The 21977-nt window shown below is 35.3% G+C and overlaps 1 protein-coding gene across 1 annotated transcript in view; it reads right to left on the reverse strand.

The window, feature by feature from the left end:
- LOC114406710 (ABC transporter A family member 1) overlaps nucleotides 1-21977 on the reverse strand; it is a 62590-nt gene that overhangs the window by 20303 nt on the left and 20310 nt on the right. Inside the window, exons 16-31 of the mRNA XM_028369485.1 lie at nucleotides 21550-21636; nucleotides 20592-20690; nucleotides 20331-20515; nucleotides 20157-20211; nucleotides 19974-20045; nucleotides 17386-18093; nucleotides 17081-17259; nucleotides 16193-16403; nucleotides 15778-15861; nucleotides 15425-15466; nucleotides 15237-15333; nucleotides 9054-9181; nucleotides 8875-8979; nucleotides 5098-5244; nucleotides 4548-4805; nucleotides 4303-4438 (exon numbers count right to left, since the gene is read on the reverse strand). Of these exons, the coding sequence (XP_028225286.1) occupies nucleotides 4303-4438; nucleotides 4548-4805; nucleotides 5098-5244; nucleotides 8875-8979; nucleotides 9054-9181; nucleotides 15237-15333; nucleotides 15425-15466; nucleotides 15778-15861; nucleotides 16193-16403; nucleotides 17081-17259; nucleotides 17386-18093; nucleotides 19974-20045; nucleotides 20157-20211; nucleotides 20331-20515; nucleotides 20592-20690; nucleotides 21550-21636 (2593 nt within the window). The remainder of the gene's footprint in view (nucleotides 1-4302; nucleotides 4439-4547; nucleotides 4806-5097; nucleotides 5245-8874; nucleotides 8980-9053; nucleotides 9182-15236; nucleotides 15334-15424; nucleotides 15467-15777; nucleotides 15862-16192; nucleotides 16404-17080; nucleotides 17260-17385; nucleotides 18094-19973; nucleotides 20046-20156; nucleotides 20212-20330; nucleotides 20516-20591; nucleotides 20691-21549; nucleotides 21637-21977) is intronic.

Genomic DNA, 21977 nt, shown 5'->3' on the forward strand with positions numbered 1-21977 from the left:
ATCGTATGAAGACAGTACAAGTGGAGGTTTCAATCTCTTCTCCGTCTCTCTGACGTTTGGAAATTCTATCGGAGCAGTTGGATGAATAATTGAAAGAATTTCCGGGAACCGCTAGAGATGTTGCTATCGCTGGCTGAAGACACGTGAGCCCGCTTAGAGGTAAGGGATGAGTTATTCACAGTTGGGGATTAGTGAGAACATGTGTAGGGATCCTTAGAGGATTAAATTGGGATTTTATTTTTGGGATGTTTGTTAAATTGCAATTTTTCCTTTATGATTATAAATAAAATATTGATGTCCTGATGAAAATTGCTTGATAAATTGTGCTCTTGATATTTGTATATTTGGACCTATGATATGTATATAATTGTGTAATATTATTTGAGGGGTTTTAGTCCTCATGTTGTGATAGTCTTTTATATAAATTGTTATATGGAGGATATGAAATGATAATTCAAATTGTGAGTATGTGATGAATTGTAGAATAACATGTTGCTTTGAGATTATAATATTGTTATTGAGATTGAGTATAAGTGTAAAGTTGAACATGTGTTAATTTGTGAGATACGTGTAAACATGTGATGGTGGATTGTGACACTATGAGATGTGAAATTGTGAATGAGTTCTAGTTGTGGATAAGTGTGTAGTTAACACTTGATGTGAAATTACTTGTGTTGTAAGCTATGAATTGTACAATACCCGACCAGCGTTATCTTGAGAAAAGCGTTGATGCGCAGTGTTAAAGAGAAAATGTAGGTTTCCTATTTAGGAACCAGTGTTAAATCGTAGCGCAATTGTGTTGAACGTGTTTAAAACACGAGTGTAAGGTCGTGGGTATTGTATAATTCATGAGCAGTGTCTGCATGTAAAAAAAATTATTTTAGGGGTTGGACCTGAATCAGGAGGGAGAGGCCCTGACGGACTCTTCGGAGTGTAGGCCTTGGGGGTCACCGGGTTTGAGTGCTCCTTTAAGCCTATGCTGATCTCATATGGTTGGAGCATTCTCGCAAAACATCGTGACCCTGACTGGTCTCCCTATGATCTTACTTAGTGAGAGTGACCTGACAAACCCATTGTGTGGTGTGTCTTGTTATGTACTCCTAAGCGCCCCAGGGTGGTTTTTCACTGACATGGTACCACATTGCATATAGAATTGAGTCTTAGCATAACTATTGCATATGCTTGCTAATTGATGTGTTATTATATCTTGATCGAAGTGTGGGATTCTTGTGTAATGTGATTGATAATTGAAAAGTGAATTTTGAATGACGAAGTGGTGAAGTTACGTGAGCTATGTTTAAGCAAGTGGTATCTCATTTATATAATACGTATATTTAATTGTCTTGTTTCTCTATTAGCTAGGAATGTGATAACTCACTCCCTGTGTGTTGTTGTGTTTGGATCCTGTGATGATCTTGAACTTGTGTTCGGGGGAGCAGATGAATAGGTGGATGACTATGAAGAACCTCATGCTAGAGGACACGGGAACACCACGCTCTGATAGGATGTGACATTAGGATATAGGTTCTATATTAATTGTATGAGACTTATATGACTTTCTTTGAGTCGAGATGACTTTATTATTTATTTAGACAAGTTTGAATATGATGTAGAAGAAAGTGAATGTGAGCCTTTTACCCATTTGAAAAGCTTGTATTTAAAAATGTTTTAAAAATACTTTTAATTAATATTTGAATTTTTATTCCTTTATTAATATATATGTGAGGGGTAGAGGGTGTCACACAGTGTCCATAGCTCACAATCCGGTGTTCCATAGTAGAACAAAGCATATGAAAATTGATGTCTTTTTGTAAGAGAACAAGTTTTGGCCAAACAACTCTCAGTTGTGCATCTTCCTGCCTTAGATCAATGGACAGATGTCTTAACCAAGCCACTTTCCTCAACAAGATTTGAAGCACTAAGGGACAAACTCAATGTGAAGCACTTTTCTGTAGAAAAACCTTCCCCTTGGGTTTGTGTGTGTGTGTGGTGGGGGGGGGGGGTAGGTATTAGAATGAATGTATGAAAATAATTAATTACAACCAATTATTGCAGGACAGTTAGACAGCTAACTACTTTTCTTTTGCTAACAGAATTCTGTTAGTTAGTTGTTAGTTAGTTTGTGATTAGTTTCAAGGGCTAGAGGTTTATAAATACCTCCTTTGTAACTGCATTAAAAGTTAACTTTTTCAGAATCAATAATATCAGTTTTTCTTTTTTTCTGTTCTCAATACTTTCTCTTATTTTCTCTGTTCTCTCAGTTCTCTAAATCTGATACACACCACCCCTCTCCCTGGCATGGTAAGCCGCACACCACCTTCTAGCGCTGCCCACTCACCACCTACACCACAGAAAGGGTTGCTAGCGACCCCCCAAAATCAGTATCCAAACAGTGTCCTCTTACCTTACCCATTTAGCGGTTGTTTGAAATCCCTACCTTTTTTCTTTGAATAGAATGCCACCACTGCTCATTTTGGCCATGGCTGAAGAAAAGAGTTCCTACTTCTAGTCCTTGGGTCCCAATGATCCCCCAACCTTGCGGGTTTCATAGCAACTCGATGGTCGTAATTATCTTTAGTTAGCCCAGTTGGTTTATACTATTGTCAAAGGGTGTAAGAAGCTTAGTAAGGAATATGATCTAGCCAAAGCTGACCCAAATTTGAAGTATGGGACAATGAAGACTCCCTTATTATGACCTGACTATGGCATTATATGACTCCGGAGATGAGCCGGAATGTTTTTCTCCACTACTACAAAAATTCAGGAAAACCTTGCCCAAGCATACTCCATGAAGGATCCTGCTGCCAGCTATGAGGTCAAAAGCAAGATCTTTAACACTGAGGGAGCCTCTTGGTGATTGACTACTATCGGGAAAAAATGAAAGTCCCACATCGACTAGAGATAGTGCCAAAATATAATATATAATTGGGGGACAATCCTCACCCTATGAGCTAGCTTTAGGGCCTTAGTTAGGCCCAAATCCATATTCTAAGATGGTATCAGAGCCTATCCTAGATCCATTAAATGAGTCATCCACCATTTTATCCACGCACCAACCCAAAAGTGTCTATGCGTGAGGGGGTGTATTGGAAAAACCCAAGTCCCACAATGGTTAGAGATAGTGCCAAAATACAATATATAAGTGGGGGACAACCCCCACCCTATGAGCCAGATTTTGGGGTTAAATTAGGCACAAACCCACATTCTAAGAACTACCATGGGACCCTAAATAGGTTGTAGATTGAGTTAGATCAGTACCAGAGTTTGAAGATGAGATGTACAATACTAACTCTGCTACATTGAATGAGTTTATTGAGTGAGGGAGAATCTTTAAGTTTCTCTCTGGCCTGAATTCTAAGGACAGCCTTATACAGGTTCAGATTCTGTCAGTGGTGTTCTACACAGTGTGGGATGAACAAACTCAAAGATCAGTCATGCTGGATGGAGGCAGTTCTAGTGCAAGTGATGGTTCAGGTATCAAGAAAAAGTTCCACTAGATGGCCATCTTCGTCTGGGAAGCCTTCCATGAAGTATAATCGGGAGGAGCATTGCACTGACTATAAAAGGTAAGGCCCCGCCCTGCACAGGAGGACAGAACCAAACATTGAAATTGACAGATACTTAAGCAAAGAGAAGCTGGACGGCAATCTTATAGCTACAGCCTACCTCCCACAGCGAGATGCCAACAACTTACTGGAAAGTTGGGAATGGTCAGTATTCATTCATCAAATTAACTTACGGGGGTTGTTGTAAATTGAATAGAATCAGATTAGTGATTGTATTGCAAACACATCGAATAATATTCAATTCTCCCTTTTTAAGAATGTCCCAACAATCTGTAGCAGATGCTATGTGATAATTTTACAGGATTTGCTACCAGTAAAGATGCCAGAAAAAATCTCAATGTGTGTTTCTTTGGTCTGTCAGTTGAAAGAAACACTAAAATCTCTATGATCGCCAGTTGTCTCTTGAGAATGTGCAGTTCTCCTACATATTTTGTGGTATTCAGCTGATTGTCTTTTAGGGGGGTGTCTACTACATTTACAGATACACGAGCCTCCTATGTTGCAGGTTTCTTGTCCTTAGTTTTTTTTTTTCCTTCCTAGTCTTGAATTCTTTAGTTATTGACTATTTCTCATTCTCTCACATTTGTACGTCTCTCCTCTATCTTCAAAAATTTATAAATAAAAAAGAAAACATCACAGATTTTCAGAGGTTTTGATTAAAAACTAAGTTTTCTAGCCAAAGACAGGCTTAACACATGACATGCAGTTCAATATCACGATCAGGAATAAGATATACCACATAGCATAGAAATAGTTGTGGTCTTTCCAGCTCCATTTGTTCCTAAAAAGCCAAAACATTCTCCTTCCTGAACTGAGAAAGTTAATGAATCTACTGCAACCTTTCTCCCATGATGCTTCTCCTCAAAATATACCTTAAATTCAGAAAATATCACTATAATTTAGCATGAAGGCAATGGCTTCAAATGCAAAACATTTTTATTTACAAAAAAGCAAGTTGAAGTAAATAATCCTAGGAAATACCTTACGGAGATTGCGAAGGTAGATAATGGAATTGTCAAGGGAACCTGAAAGTACTCTATTTCTCTCTGTTTTCACATCTACATCTTCATCGAAGTCCATAGCAACAGTTTCGGAAGATGATTCTAACAGAGGTTCCAAATAGGGATTATTATGCTGGAAGATATTAATTTTTCCCCACCACTTCTTGATCATGAATGAAGTCAAATTGAGAGAAGGAAACATTTCAAGTGCAAGCGTCAACAGAAAGTAACTAAAGCTCTGTCATACAAGAAAAAAATGGATTAGCTAGAGCAAAATATTTTTTTCCCAATTTATGTGTGTTTGATATCTATCTGTTATATACGGGTTTTGTTAACATTATTGAGAAACAAAACATTTATTACACTTTTGTATTTCCTTTGTAATAAATGATTTGTTTCCTAATAAAAACCTTCTAGTTTTAGTTTCTTAAAATCAGACCTGAGGGCTGATGTTAACAAAACCACTTATATATTACTTTTCAGTTCAAAAGAAACACAAAAGCAGCAAAGTTAGACGAAAAGACTTGCACCTCAACAGCAAGATAACAGATGGAAGCCCCAGTAACATTCCAATCAAACACCCCATCACTTGTTTTATCTTTCATTCCTTGCCGTAAAAGAGCTAGTGAAGCAAGACCATCAGCGAAACAAAATCCAGGAGATATTCTGAAAAAATTCTGAAAGAGAACATAATATGCATATTATGCAGTGTTTGCCACAGTGAATGAACAAATAACAATTCAAGCAGCTAAAACACAAGTTGTTTAACATTGCCAACAGTGTTCCTTTACTTTGTGACATTATACAGTCTAAATGACATTAATATTTATCCCAAAGACATCAATTATGCTTATTGTAACAGCCGTTCCTTTTGGGTTTTTCATTTAAATAAAATAAATAAATAAATTAGGTCATCAATTCCCCATTATATAAATTAACTTTTAACCCAGAGCAGTTTTTACAAAAACACCTTCTATTCTATTTTTTCTTCTTCTGACGCACAAAATCCTAACAGAGCAACTAGAGGAGGAGATCTAGAGAGCACTAGAAACGTCACCATTGCTAACGGAATTGAACGATTACATCAAGGTAAGGGATGAGTTACTCACACTTGGGGATTAGAATGAACATGTATAAGGATCTCTAGATGATCAATTTTGGGTTATTTTTAATTCATGAACCCTTTTCAATTGAATATTTCATATGCTAAATTGAGTGTGATATCTATTATCATAAACTTCTGTGATTTTGTTTGTTTAGTGTATATTGACATAATATTTTTATTGAAGCGGGTGAATTGTCAAATTGTTATCACTTGATTTTTGTGTATATTAACGATTACGATTTTTTTTTTGTTTTACACTTGTGCATTTACCACTGTTTTCGAATTGTCAGTAAATTGCTATCACTTGAATTAAAGGTTTGCCCAAACAATTGTATTCCCTTGGCTTGCAATCAAAATTTATGTACCGCATGTATTGTACCAGTTTGTTGAAATACAATACATATCTCGCTTATGAAGGTGACCACGTACGGTTTTGCACATATATATATATATATATATATATATATATATATATATATACACTAAAAACATTAAAAAAATAATAAATAAAATAAAGTTCAAGAAACTATTGCTTAATAGTGATTACTTTTGCTACATTTTAAATTAATTGTTGTAGAAGTTCTTTTTCATTGAAAACAATATAGTTCGATTTAATTTATACGTGTTTTGCGCTATGTAAATATTACTATTGAGTGATATGTGTATGATTCATGAGATGTGATAAACTGTTTTATTGAGATTATAAAATTGTGATTGAGATTGTGTGTAAGTGATAACCATTTGGTATGTAATGAATTGTGAATTACACGGGTGTAGAGATGTTGTATGTATTGAGTTGTGAACTATGAATTATGCAATTACACAACTGTAAGACTCTTTAAGGGTGACAAGTTAATGCGCGATGAGTTGTGATGGGTTTCGCGGTGGGAACCCGACGAGTTTAATAATTTAGGCGCAACGAGTTAAAATAATTTTGAAAATAATTGAGATTTTGTAAACAATTGAGTAGTTGTGTGTATTGCATAATTCATAGGTAGAGTCTGTATGTTAAAATATTTTTTGGATTGGACCTGAATCAGAAGGGAGAGGCCCTGGTGGACTCCTCGGAGTCTAGGCCTTGGGGGTAAATACATTCGGTTTGAGTGCTCCTTTAAGTCTGTGTTGATCCCACATGATTGGAGCATTCTCGCAAAACAAAATGACCCTGATGATCCCCCTATGATTTCACTTAGTGAGAGTGACCTGACTTACCCGTCGGCATGTCCCATCATGTACTCCTAGGCACCGACGAAATTTTTCACTGAAAAATGATACCATATTGCATGTAGGCTTAAGTTTAGTGTATTTGTTACATAATACTTGTGTTTGACTTTCATTGAGTTAACAATTGCGGTTTGATGTTATTTTTTAGAGTGTGTGAACTTGAGTGAGTGTAAATAATATGTGTGATTTTGTGAAGTGATGTTGTTTATATAAATTCAGCTCTAAGTATTATATGTTTCACATGTTCTAGTGTTTTATTATATAAGAATGTGATAACTCATTTCCGATGTGTGTTTGTGTTTGGGCTGAATGCCATTTTGGTTCAAGTGAGCCAGCATATGATGAGTTTCATGCTAAAGATGGAGAGGTTTAGTTTGTGCCAGGAAAATGCTCTGATAAATGTGACATCAGGGCATAGAATTTTATTTCATATTTATAATTCCAAGAATAATATAGTTATTTTATGTTTTCCACTTTAGTGTGTCTTCTTTTCATTCAAAATGAGCAGCCTTATTTTGAGTCGAGATGATTTTATTAGTATTTGAACAAGTTCTATTATGATTTCACTGAGCGAATGTGAACCTTTTACCCTTTTAAAATGTTATTATTTAAATGTGTTTTAAAATTTTCAATTAATTCCGCATTCTTATCCTTTTATTATACATATGTGTGTGTGGGGTAGAGGGTGTCACACTTATCCTAGTAGCTAACTTCTTTTGACTAAAAGTTCCTGCAATCCCTCTTCATATCTATAATAATAGTGACAACCCATGATAATGACTATTCACTAAATAACATAAACAATCCAGATCTATTACCGATAGAATTTGAGAGAAAATGTAAAGTAGATTTTATCATTGATCTAAATGATTAAGCCAAGTTACAATGAACTGTGTCAACTCTATATATAGAGTGACTAACAGAAAACTGACTCAAACAGTTACTAACTATGGTTAATAACTTCTAGCTAGCTTTTTGTTTTACATATATAACTAAAGAATCTTGTTTTGTTCTATTATTTGTTATTTATAATATTCTAATGAATCTTTATTTTCCTTTTTATTATTAGTTATTAGAATATTTTTTATTATTAGAAAGAATAAATAGAATTGGCAAAAATAAAAAAAAAATTCAATAAAATCAAAATTATCACGGGCGAATATTTACTCTTTTATTATCAATCAAATTCAGATGTAATGTAGGGCACAACTCCTAAAAAAAGGATTGCTTTTTGGTTTCTTCCGCCATCCCACCTAATGAATCATTAAGATTTGTTTTTAATAAAATCTTAAGTATTTGCAGGTTTCGTCGTTCCCATCACTTCTCGATTAATGGTTAGGTCTGAATTCGACAATGGAGCCTTTCTCATATCTTAAAATTAATAATCTTTTTTTTTTCGAATATTGATTTGTTTTTTCGTGAATCAATATTCTCAGTTTTTATTGATTCAGAGCTCTTAATTTGTTTACGTTATAAATTAATTCATATATAAATAGTTGTGTCTTGGTGACTTGTTGGTCATGGGTTCGAATCCGGAAACAGCCTCTTTGCATATGCAAGGGTAAGGCTGCGTACAATATCCCTCCCCCATACCTTCGCATAGCGAAGAGCCTCTGGACAATGGGATACGAAGTTTTTATAAATAGATATGAATTGATTTAGATTGATGCTTTATTACACTACCTGACAGCTCACTGACAGTTAACTGACAGCTTGCAGTTGACAACTATGACTAAGTAAAAATCATTACACTTAGTGGGAATAAGAATACTCTAACAATTACTGATCACATGTGATACAAAGAAACTGATCTATTTTTAGTATCCACTTATAATAGAAACCCTAAACATTATTTTTTTTTTTAAATTAGTGCCCTAAAACCTTTTTTCCTGTTTTTGGTTTTACAGGAAAAAGAATTAGCCCAAGTAAGGGCGAAGTACTCATGCTGCAAACACCAGAAGAAAAATAAAGGGTGTACCTTAAGAAAAGAATTGGCACTCATTGTTGATGGCATGAGTCCCATAATGAATGAGATAACCATCAGTATCAATCCAGAGAAAAAGTGGATCAAGAGAACCACATTCTGTAAGACAAGTGAATATCTTAGTATTTATAATAGTGATAGCTAACAAATAAGAAAACAAGGTCTCCTCATACCTGCGCCATGGTATGGTCAAAAAAGAAAAATGTAAGGCAATAAGTTGATGATGCGATTGCAAGTCCATATTCCAAAAGCATGAGGATTGTTGGTAACAAAGAAACCCCTCCAACAAACTGATCCAGACCTACAATAAGATTCAATAAACAATAATTAGCATTGAAAACAATGCTACTGTAAGACAGAAACCCCAAGGGGGGTAATGCTTGGGAGTATTGTGGTGAATCAGGAATCATATTATGATCACTATTATCAGTATATGTCATTGTATAATTGTGAAAACAGTTTTGTATTTTGTTTGTAAGGGCTGTTAGCCTTTGCTAACAGCACCCATTCTGTAATGAGTAACCACTGTAAGGGCTGTTAGCTTTTGCTAACAGCACCCATTTCGTGTTAGTTAGTACTTCAGGGAGTACAAGGGTTTTTCTAACTGCAACCTATCCCATATTCTACTAGAGGTGGCACACTGCTAATGTCTGTCATTTTTTCAGAACTGATATCAGTTTTCAGCCATGAGTCCCTAACCTTTTCTGATCCCACCACGCTGCAACCTATCCCATATTCTACTGGTTCAACCAGATCCTCCAATACTTGGGGTTAATCCCAATGCTAAGTCCACTGTTCCTAGTCCCAGTCAGCCCAATGCCATGCTCACAAACTCCTCCTCTCATGGTAATGATGCATCTGGCTCCACTTGGATACTAGATTCTAGAGCCAGTTTTCATGTTACTGGTGACTCTCAAAATAATATACAATTTACTCATTTTGATAGACCTAAGCAGATTTTCATAGGCAATGGTAAAGGTTTAAGTATCTCCAACTCCGATTCCTCAATTTTTGTTTCTCCTAATGACACTGCCATAACCTTTAAGCTTCATAAGTTGTTACATGTTCCTTCAATTTCGAAAAATCAGTTAAGTGTGAGTCAATTTGCCTAAGACAACTCTGTTTCACCCTCATTTGTATCTTGTGAAATCTCAGGAGACCAATAAAATTCTTCTACAAGGAGTGGTTGGTGTTGATGGACTCTATTCTTTTCACAACCTCAAGCTTCAAGGCAATCCTTCTCTGCTGATGTCCACTTCTGCTTCTGTTCCAAATGCTAAGTTTCCTACTTCAGCTGCTACTGTCAATCATACCTCTAATATTGTTTCAAATTCTGGTGTTACCTCTTCCACTAGTCTTAATCTTTGGCATGCTAGGTTATGACATCCTAATGATCATGTAATGAAAATTGTTCTCAAACAGTGTAATATTTCTCAACTGAATAAAAACATCACCGAGTTTTGTTCTTCTTGTTGGATGGGTAAAGCTCATAGGTTACCCTCTCACAGCTCAACAGGCTTCCCACTCCCTCTCTCAAGTTTGTTGTTCCTTTTGTTACTTTGTTTAATAAAGAGTCTGATTATCATTTTCTTAAAACTTTTAGGTGTGCCTGTTTTCCTTTACTAAGGCCATATCATACACACAAGCTCAATTTTCGGTCTCAAGAGTGTTTGATTCTGGGTTATTCCTTATCTCACAAGGGTTACAAGTGCTTGTCATCCTCTGGTAGAATTTACATATCTAAGGATGTTCTGTTAATGAGTTGAGATTTCCCTATGCTGATCTTTTTCCTTCTTCCACTAATTCCACAAAAAATGTTGATTCTTATTTTAGCCTAAGTCCTAACCTTTCTCCACCTTTTGTTGCCTCTATTCTATCAATAAGATTGATAAGCAGATTATTTGTCATTATTTGTGCAGATTTATTGGCCCTTTAAATTAGCATATCTTGTATGATTGTTTAGCTATAATTGTGTAATTATATCCTTAATTACTTAGCCCAGCTGTAGGTTACCATATATAATTTTTTAGCAAATTTCAAGGTTAGATATCAGATTGTATCATATTATTTAAATGAGAATTCTCTAGAGGAGAGGACACAGTTTTCATCCTAATTTCTGAGTTTAACATGGTATCAAAACCTATAGCCCATCTTAGTTCTTGCCTATTCTAGTAAGCTCGCCTGTATTGGTAGGCATCTGTGGAGGGGGGTGTTAGGAAGTCCCACATCGTCTGCCTCAGTTCTTGAGGTGCAGCTTATATATCTGTTGGACAACTTAGTGCCAAATGGTTTTAAGTTGAAATCTAACAGTTCAAGCACTCTATGATGCTGATTGGGCGTCTCATGTGAATGACAAGCGCTCCACCTCAAGGACTGCCATTTTTTCTTGGTCCAAACTTAGTCTCTTGGTGGTCTCACAAGCAAAAGGTTACTGTCAGGTCTAGTACTGAAGCTGAATATCGCAACATTGCTCAAACTTTCACTAAATTGACTTGGATTTATACTCTACTGACAGAGTTACAAGTTTCTTTCACTACTCCGGTAATTTTTGTGATAATCAGAGTGTTGTTTCTATTGTTCACAATCTTGTTTTTCACTGTCGAACAAAACACATGGAGATTGATGTGTTTTATGTGAGAGAGAAGTTTTGGCCAAGCAGCTCTCAATTGTTCATATTCTAGCTCTAGATCAGTGGGCTGATATTCTAACTAAACCTCTGTCTACATCAAGATTTGAGGCTCTGAGAGGCAAACTCAATGTGAAGAGTGTTTCCATTGAAAACTCTCCCCCTTAAGTTTGAGGGGGGGTATCAGTATATGTCATTGTATAACTGTGAAAACAGTTTTGTATTTTGTTTGTAAGGACTGTTAGCCTTTTGTAACAGCACCCATTCTATAATGAGTAACTACTGTAAGGACTATTAGCTTTTGCTATCAGCATTCATTTCATCTTAGTCAGTACTTCAGGGAGTACAAGGGCTTTTCTAACTGCACCTCAATAGGATCAGTTAGTTATAATTAGTTCTGTTGTATAGAGGTATATAAATTCTTGAATTGTAACTACCTCTAACTAACTTTTCAGATCAATAGAATCAGCTTTGTTCTTCTCCTTTTTCTTCTCTATTTTTCCTCTGTTTTTCTCTCAATTTATCGAAAAACTACCCACAGTCACACCCATTCAACAACCTGAAAACTCTAGTGAGGAAGATTCTAATATTTATTTATCTATTTATTTATTGGTAACAGAAAGTTTAGGGGTAGGGCAGGTTGAAAGGCTCTAATATTTAAATGACCAATTATGTCAAAATTTTGACTTATCAGAGACAAGATGTCCTAGAAATCAAATATTATATCACGTCATGCAAAGTCTCTTCAGTGTGAAGCACATATAATATGCATATATAAAACACACCATTATATTGTCCTGATATTTAAAATAATACACTGATGAAGCAGACAATGGTCAAGATTTGGAGAAGTTAAGGAGGCTCTAATATTATATCAGGAAGGAAACAACTGACCAATGTGAAGTATATACAAATAAAAAACACAACATGGAGCAGTTAAGGAGGCTCTAATATTATATCAAGGAAATGTTGACCTTAAAGATCAATCAAATAAATGGGAGCTAATATCCTTTATAGATATCTCTACAAACCAGGAATAGATTCTCTCATGTGAGTTCTTCACTTTTGTTTCTATCTCTCTCTTTACTTGGCCCAGTGACATGAAAATCCCATGAGAGGATCCATTCCCATGATAAACCCAATTATGTAGGTTAAACTTAATACAAAAAGGCCCACATATTTTGTTAAAGATTATAAGAGTATACTTACTCGATAGATAGTTATCTTTACTTGGGTTTTTTCCAATACACCCCCTCACTTCCAGCACTTCTTGGGCTTGGTGCGTGGATAACAATGGTGGGTGACCCTTTGTATTAAACTTGAATAAGCTCTGATACCATCTTAAAATCTTAGAATGTGAGTTTAGGCCTAACTCAACCCCAAAAGCTAGCTCAAGGGGTGAGGGTTGCCCCTCACTTATATACTATTACTTGGCTTTATCTTTAGCTGATGTGTGACTTGGGTTTTTCCCAATATGTAAAGATTAAACTATAGTTAGTAGTGAGTTTATAGTTAGTTAGTTAACTGTTAGGACAGCTGTTTAACAGCTGTCACTAACTGACTAGAGTTAGTTGACAATTGCAGTTATGTAACTGTCTACATAAATTGAGGTGTAAACTGTTCATTCCTTGGGCTGAATAATATCATCTTTTCACCTCAATGCAGTTTTATTTATTCTCTCTCTCAAGATTCATTTATGGTATCATAGAGCTTTGTTTCAATCCCTAGAATTTTCATGCCCTCCGCTTCCAATCCTTCTCTGCCAGGGAAAAATGGCACTCTACTAGCTTCTCCATCTGTTGTAACTGCAAAAGAATTCTCACACTCAATCTCGCAGAAGTTGAAGAACGCCAACTACCTCCTATGGTGTCAACAGGTTGAACATGTGCTCAAAGTCCATAGCCTTTAACATCTTCTCACCGAGCCTCAAATTCCACCGCAATACACCACCATTGCCTATCACGATGCCGGTATTACTTCACCCGAGTTCTTACTCTAGGAGCAACAAGATCAGCTCCTCCTCTCGTGGCTACAATCCACCATTTCTGGTGTGGTTCTTCCATGACTCGTCGGAAGCAAAACTTCTTGGCATCTTTGGGACAAACTTCATACGCACTTTTACTCTATTATTCATGCGAAAAAGCATCAACTCTGCAACGATCTTCATACCATCTTTCTCAATAATAGCTCAATTTCTGATTATCTGTTTCGTAATCAAACCATAATTGACTCGCTCTCATCAATTGGAGAACATGTTTCTGAATCTGAACTTGTTGATATAGTTCTTGATGGTTTGCCTGATGAGTTTGAATCTCTTGTTACGTTCATAAATGGAAAGTTTGAGTCTCTATATCAATGAAGTCGCGACTCTACTTCTTGCTCACGAGACTCATATTTCTCGCAAGAAAGCTCTTGCTTCGTTACTTGCTTCAATTAATCTTGCCGAAGCTGCTAAACCTAATTTTAGCCCTAATTCTTCTATGCAAGCGTTTTCCAGCGACTCTGCCTCTACAAATCCACAAGCTTATGTTTCTCAGGGTCAGTCTAGCTTATCGTCAAACTTTGGTTCAAGCTACAACAATTATAATGGTGGAAATAGGTTTTTCAACTCCGTTCATGGTGGTGACCAGAACTTCTCTCGTGGTGGTGGCTGCGGCAGAGGTTGCTACTTCAATGTGCAGTATCATATTTGTCACAAATATGACCTGGCTACTTTCTGCCATCATAGGCATGATGACGATTATGTTCTCACTCAACCAATGGATTACCCCAACCAATACTCCGATCAGAATCAATCTCAGACTTCAGCCCAATCAGTATCACAGTCAGAATCCTAATTCATATCCTAGTCAGCAGTCTAACCAATCTCAGTACATCAGTACTCATCTCAGTCTCAATACAACAACCAATCAGCACCTGTTCAACATCCTCCACAAGCACATCTGACTAGCGTGGTGCTGGCAATCAAAACTGACTGCTATAAATAAGAAACCCTCCAAGGTAGAAATAGAAGAGAAAAAAAATACAAAGAAAAAGTTGCATATAATGGTCAATGAAAAGATAAGCATGATAATATAAATTAGAACACTTACTACATTTGATATAACATTGTATAGCAATTACCTAAAACAATGAATAAATACCTAAACAATCTTTGTTTTTTATAAAAAGGGCAACTCAATGCACAGGACCTCTAGGTCATAAAGCAGCAACCTAATTGGACCAAGGTTTGCCCTCCCCAATTAAAGAAGAAATTTTATTGACGAGAGAAATAATACAAGTCCAAATGATAAGATTTCCTTTAGAAAAAGAAACATGTTGAGATATGGTTTTGATATGTGTTAAGATAACATTCTGATATGATTGTTTCCTTATTCACATTAGGATTGTTTCCTTATTTCCTAGATCTATTAAACAGGCCACCCACCATGTCATCCACGCACCAAGCCCAAAAGTGTTGGACGTGAGGACAACCCTCACCCTATGAGCTAGCTTTTGGGGTTGAGTTAGGTCCAAACTCACATTCTAAGAAAACAAAATAATAAAGATAGATCAAGTAAGCAAAACTTGCCAATCTCTCTGCATATTTGAGAAAGATATAAATAAATAAGCCACCATAGCACCATGAATTTTAGAGTTGGGTTCATGATCAAGGTCAATGTTCATTACCATAGCAAATTAAATATGCAGATAACGATTAATCATCATGAATAATGAATTGGAAACATACCAAAGACGTAAAAGAGAACTATGGCAAAAGAGGCCGGAAACAAGAAGCTCACGAAGTCCCAAATAAATGTAGAAGCCCAATATGACAGGACAGAAACCTGATTAGCAAGTTCAAAATAAGATTAATATTCAAAAGGAGATAGAAAAGCGTATTCATTGAATGCTTTCTATTTTGAAAACATTATATACCCCACTGATTAGTTGTTGCTGCTTAGCTTTCACTTCACGTTCCTGTACCAATCAAGAATTTACATGTGTTTAGCCTAAGACACAAGAAATCTGAGAATGTCATTAATCTTGGACACTCTTGTAGCAAGAAGTTTACTCTAGTGAATTCATGACATGTCAAATGAAAAATATGGACTTCATATAGAAAACAAAAAAATTGAAAATGAAATTTGTCAATTTATCTAAGATCGCAACAACAGAAACTTATGGGAATCTTGAATAAAGAAAATGTTCTCTTTTATAGATTGTTTCAGGAGGAAGAAAAATACTAAATTAAAAAGACGACAAGTTGGAAGCAGTTTAACACAACATACCTTAACAATTGAAACGGCAAATGAGGCAGGTATAAAAGAGAAAGCAATATTGACAATAACTGCAGCAGAGAAGGCATCCAGGTCCTACAGAATTTCATCTACAGTATCAAATCTTCAATTTTCTGAAGCGCATAGAGGGGACAATAAAACATAGATTTGGTACAAATGTAAAGGGCATTGCCATATTAACACAATATTATTTAATATTGCTGATTAGCATACAAGTCAGAAATTATGTGAAACTACGAAAAATAAGAACCATAGAAGTAGAAACTAACACAAACTACAAATGCATTGCAATATAATAAGGCAATATATCCTGAATCCCAACATATACCCATTATCAATACTAACTGGATCATGTATCATGATGCTTGAAGAATACCCACTTATGTGAAATAAAAAATTAGCTTACATGACGTTGTAAGCGCTGGCTTTGTGTCGTTGGTAAGGGGTGGTTGCGTGTCTGAATTGTCATGTTTGTGTCATGAGTTGCAAGCCTGAGAATTGCAGAATTCATCAAATTGATAAATGTAGGAGCAGCATGTTGACAGGAACAGTTGTGTAATACAGTGTATCCTAAGCTTCCATCATTATTCTGGTCATCCATCACAATTGCCCCATACCTGAATGTCAAAAACACAGCAATAAAACAAACTATTTTGTCATCATCATAAAAATTGTATTCAGTTGTTTTATCTGAGTTGATCAGTTGACAAGTAATAATATAGTTAAACTGGTTCCTTGCAGAAATATATACAGCACTATACTAGGGCATGAACCTAAGATCTTCTAGTTTGGACAGTAGGTTTCTTGTCAAAGCACCTCTAGACTGAAAATTCCTTCACAAGAAGAAAACCACGGGGCTTGAAATGTGGACAAAGCATACACTCAAATCAAGCTTTTATGAAAACAACAAACAACTTCACAAAAATAATTTTAATTTTTTAGTCTGGGCGGCAAGAAAAAATATTACACAAAATTCACTAGTAAAGTTTACAGAAATCTTCCATGATCTCAATAGAGAAGCAAATGTGAGTCACATATATAATCACATCAATAAATGAAAATAATCATTGATTCTAGGAAGAAACACTGACTCAATTTAGGTTTGTTCAAAATAGAATTTCATCTTCCTGTATAATAAAACGAATAAGGAAAAATATTATAATATCATTCTCATGGCTGCCCCAATACTAATATGGATTCTATATTGCACAAAAAAATGTTTCATAATAATTGCTTGACAATTCTTAAAAGAGATAAAAACTAAAAATGAAACAGGAGACTCAGGTTTTCTGACCTAGATTGGTAGGATTCATTAAAGCTTGACATCAAATATTCACTCATTGAAAGTAGAGCAGGTCCCAAGGTTGGTCCTGCCGCTTCCACTGCATCAGCCAATGCCTTTTCTGAATTAGGGAATCTGTACGAGCTTGGCTTGAACCTCTGAATCCACCCTCCGATGACATTTTGTGCTACCTTGAAATAAAAATCTCAGCAAAACTCAATCACGACCCACCAGCTTCATCTTTTTTAGCAGCATAAGTCTATGACTACAGATAAAAAAGAAAACATAAAAAATGGAGTAAGCAATCAGTGACAAACCTTTTCAGCAATTGGCAAAGATAGATTAAACGGAATTGGGCCTCCTCCACCCCCACCACTCAATAGAGGATTAAAATGAGAAGTTGAAAGGGTGAGTGATTGCTGATCAGGATGTGGCTTGAGCTTCAGAAATAGAAGACCAATAAACAAGAAGAGAGTAGGAATCATTAGCTGGAAAATAATTGTTTTGTGATCTCTCCGAGCAGATATTGCCCTTTTAATGAATAAGGCTTTAGAATGTTGCCAAAATGTTGACCTTGTAATGAAACAACAGCTACAGCACTGCATACCCAAGAAGTTGATAAAACTAATAACTGTGGCAAAAATTAAGCCACAGGCTCTTCCCAACATGGTAGTCATGAAACCAAAAATCTTCTTATAATTTCCAAAAAACTTAAGACAACTTATTTTTGTGGAAGGATGATCATTAGTAGGAAGAGAAGCCACCGAGTCTGATTTATGGGTATGGTTATTTTCTACAAAGCATTCAACTTCATCATAGTCACATCCTGCAACTCTCAAAAATACCTCCTCCAGGGTTGTTACAGATATACCATAGCTTTCAATACCAAGACTGTCTTTGTCACCATTTCCACTCAATTCCATATTTGAAACTGTTTTTTTCATGCAACCTTCAATTTCTCTAAACATCCTCTCAAAGGCTGACGAGGATGCCATTGGAAGCCTGAAAGAAATCTCAGTTCCAACCTGGAAATGCATATCCAGTTAGTAAGGATAAAATGAAATCAACAATCACAGTCTCATATGTATCTGGCATTGAGATAGACAATTAAATCCTTCACAAAAATAAAGGTAAAAGAGGAAAACTAGGGCTTAATGTTCTGTTAAATAAGAAGTCACCAATGTTTGCTAAACAATCAATTATCATGTTGACAAATCTAGCTTATTCAAGTCAAAAGTTATGATTTCTCTCAAGAACAATTTAACAAATAAAAATAGCAGGCATGTGAGCATTCTTCAACTTTCATTTCAACAATTAAGTGAATAAGAAATATATTTATTTGCATCCATGTTCCTCTCCTTGCATAGCATTATACCACACTAATGGTCTCCTGCCCTTTTTTCTAAAAGAAACAGACTAGCACATGAATAAAGGACACTATGGGCCCATTTGTTTCTAGAAGAAGTGATTTTGTTGTGCAAAAAAAGTAGTTTTTAATAGATTTTATGTAAACTTGTAAAGTAGAAGCTCTTTCACATTTGGTTACAATTATACTTGAAACAGTGTTTTATAACACCTTGAGAAGAAGCTCTCAGCGTCACAAATATATTATATATACAAGAAATATAGCAACATAAATCCATGAATGTTAGGGATTGAGATCTAGTACAGCAATTTCCTATCATAACTAAGGAAACTACAGAAACAAGGAAAAAATAAATGAATATTACAATAGCAATCACTACTGAAATCTAATGAATACATAATCAACAATCATAAAATTACTCTCTTATAAAATGTATGGAGGTTCTAATTACACTAATAATAGAAAGGAAAGAGAAAACTATGGTTTATCTCACCAGTGTTGGATAGATGTTGGAATCAACCATCAGAGGCCAATTTCTTTGATAATTGATATCAATAAAAAATATACCAAACAGCAGCATGTCAACACTTTAATCTTATCCAAACAGTTTAAAATATATTTAAAGTAGATTTTTAAAAAAAAAACAATTTGTTTGAAGAAGATCTTAAACAAGTGCATTCTAACCCAATGCTATCAAAGTAGTTTGGTTCACCCCATGGAAGTTTAAAAACTATTTAATAAAAAAGAAAACTAAGTAAAGAAAAAGATAGTGATGCCTTCCTCATTTCTACACTACTCAGTATTCCATTTCTTCAAAAGTCATTTTTCAGTGACCTAATGACAGGAGCTTCTGAATCAGAATCCCTTTAATTTTACGAGACACCATCTCTTTGTCTTCCAACCTACATAGGAGGACTTAGCCCCTTTGTTTTTCTGGAGAATTTTATTGAATCCATACCCATTCTCCAAACACCCAAAGTTTCTTCTTGAAAAGCCTATTTGGAAATCAGAAACAGGCTCTAAAGTTAAACCTTTACATTTAAGCAGAACCACTCATCAACATTACCAATTTGTCATGTTCAGAGTCTTAAGCAAGAAAAACTGAACGAGAATGACAATATTTTAAAGCAGTGCACTGTGTATGCAATTCATTGGTGCTGGTTAGAAATTAGAACAAAATGTTCAAATAAGAGGAAATATTTGAATCTGGATCTAATGTGAGACAAAATAATTGTTGTCACCACTTTGCAGTACTCGGAAAATTTGCTTTTCAAGGAAACTCTCCAATAGACAAGCAAAGAGACATTAAAACCTATAAGAGTTAACTAATGCTATCTTTATTTTAGGATAATCAACCTTCATCAATGCACACATACATACATACACACAAGGGACCCTGGAGAAAGAACTTGCATGGGAACTCCACCACACCAATTCATTTTCAACTACTCATGCACACTACCATTGACAAATGAATACATGTTGTATGATCTTGAAATTAACATATATCTTAAATGAACTATACTGTGAGAAAAGTACCTCGCTTACACATGTTGCAGATGGAACATGACGGTATACAATATCACCAGCTATAGAAGCAGTAGGAGCTGACTGAAAGCACAAGGACAAAAAGAAATACAAAATAAAAACAACTGAAGTCTTTCAATTGCAAAACATCAGAGTCTATAAGAATGAAAAAAAATGATCACTAAGAGAACAAACCTTCACAAGAGTTAGAGTATAGCCAACTCCATAATGATGCTTCAAGAAAAGTGAGCTGTAAAAAAATCAAACAAATAATGGGAGAGAGCAAAATATATATAGTACAGAAACAGAATTCTTCAGAATTGCTTCAAGGCATGACAATATCTGAGAAAAACTGAAAATGAAATTAACCTTCCACAGCATTTCAGAGAACCATTGGCCATGATAGCTATGCGGTCACCTAGTTCATCTGCTTCATCCATAGAATGTGTAGTTAGCAAAATTATCCTTCCCTTCTTAATTTTTTTTATTAATTGCCAAGTCAAGCGCATCGAGTATGGATCCATTCCACTAGTAGGTTCATCAAGGACTATAACCTGCCAAGTAAATCCAAAAGATTCCAGTTTTATTCAACATATGAATATAATTATGTGCTGTCAATATGGATCCTACCTTACTGCTTCCAATCAACGCAATTCCAAGAGACAATTTCCTCTTCATGCCACCAGAAAGAGTTCTCACAATACTGTTGATTTTATCTGCCAGGCCCACCTGTTTATGCAATAAAAGTTATCCAACATCCTGGGTTGGTTGGATTGTTTTGCAAGTTAACAATGCTAATAGAGTGTTAGTTATATTGGTAAGTTTGGAGGCTTGCATGATTTGCACAAGCCAATGTCGTCTCAGCCATCCTCCAGCCATGGACCCTGAATTCAGGTCATAACAAGAGCCATACAAAGTAGGAACGGCTGATCAAAAAAAAAAAATACAAAGTAGAAACGCAAACAAGTTTTCCTTGATTAGTAAACAAGCTGAAATCTAAACACAAGTTAACATTTTGCAAGTGCAATCAAGCTTTATAAGAGTATACTGTACCTCAGAAAAAAGCTTGGTTTTGACCTAAGCTCTGATACCATATTAGATTTCAGAGAGTTTGAGAGAGAGAGAGAGAAGATTGAGATTGAGAAACTGTTATTATTCAACCCAACTGAAAACAGTTACAAAGAGACTTTATATAGTTGCAGTGAGTAACTGCCAACTAACCTATCTGTCAACTAACCAGAGTTAGTTGATAGAGCTAACAGACAAAAGACTCCTAACTACAGTAAGTAAAAATACTTGAGGTACAGTATACTCTTATAAGCTTAAATAGTACACTTTAGCATAACTTAATAACATTTTTTTTACTTGAAGTTGAATTGTTTTGCAATCTATTTATAGAAAGCAAAAAGTTTATTAGAGACTTAAGACTTGGAAAAATAAGATTATAAGACTAACAATATCTCAATTGATTAAATTTTACCAATTCAATTCCCTACAAATGATCAACAAGCCTTTCTAAATCATACTTATGTTATGGGTGTTGTGGTAAAAGCAAAAGTTGTTAAAGACTTATAATTACCAAACTCACCTCATCCGCCATATTAATAACAGCATTGTCCAATGAGTGTTCCTCCACACCCTTTAATGTCGCAAATAGTTCTAAATGCTCTCTAACCTGGGTAAAGTAAATGGAAGAATTCAGCATATCATACATTGTAAAATAAAAAAGATGTTTTCAGAACACAAAAAAAATGCAACGTTGTAATCTAATCAGATATCATAGTTAGAGAGGGGGGGTGTGAATAATTATATTTTTTTTTGGAAGGCAAAATTAGGATATTATTAATAAACTAAACAGTACCAGAGGTACTGAAGAAAGCAATTACAAGGCACTAGGTGCCACCTTCCAAAAACAGAAATAACAAAACCCCAACAGAGCCCATCATAAAGGACATCAATACAGATATCGATTAACCAAAGGCCTCCATAAGATTGGTAGACCAATGGTTATAAGAT

Source organism: Glycine soja, chromosome 3 (genome assembly GCF_004193775.1).
Source record: "Glycine soja cultivar W05 chromosome 3, ASM419377v2, whole genome shotgun sequence".
Lineage (NCBI taxonomy): Eukaryota > Viridiplantae > Streptophyta > Magnoliopsida > Fabales > Fabaceae > Glycine > Glycine soja.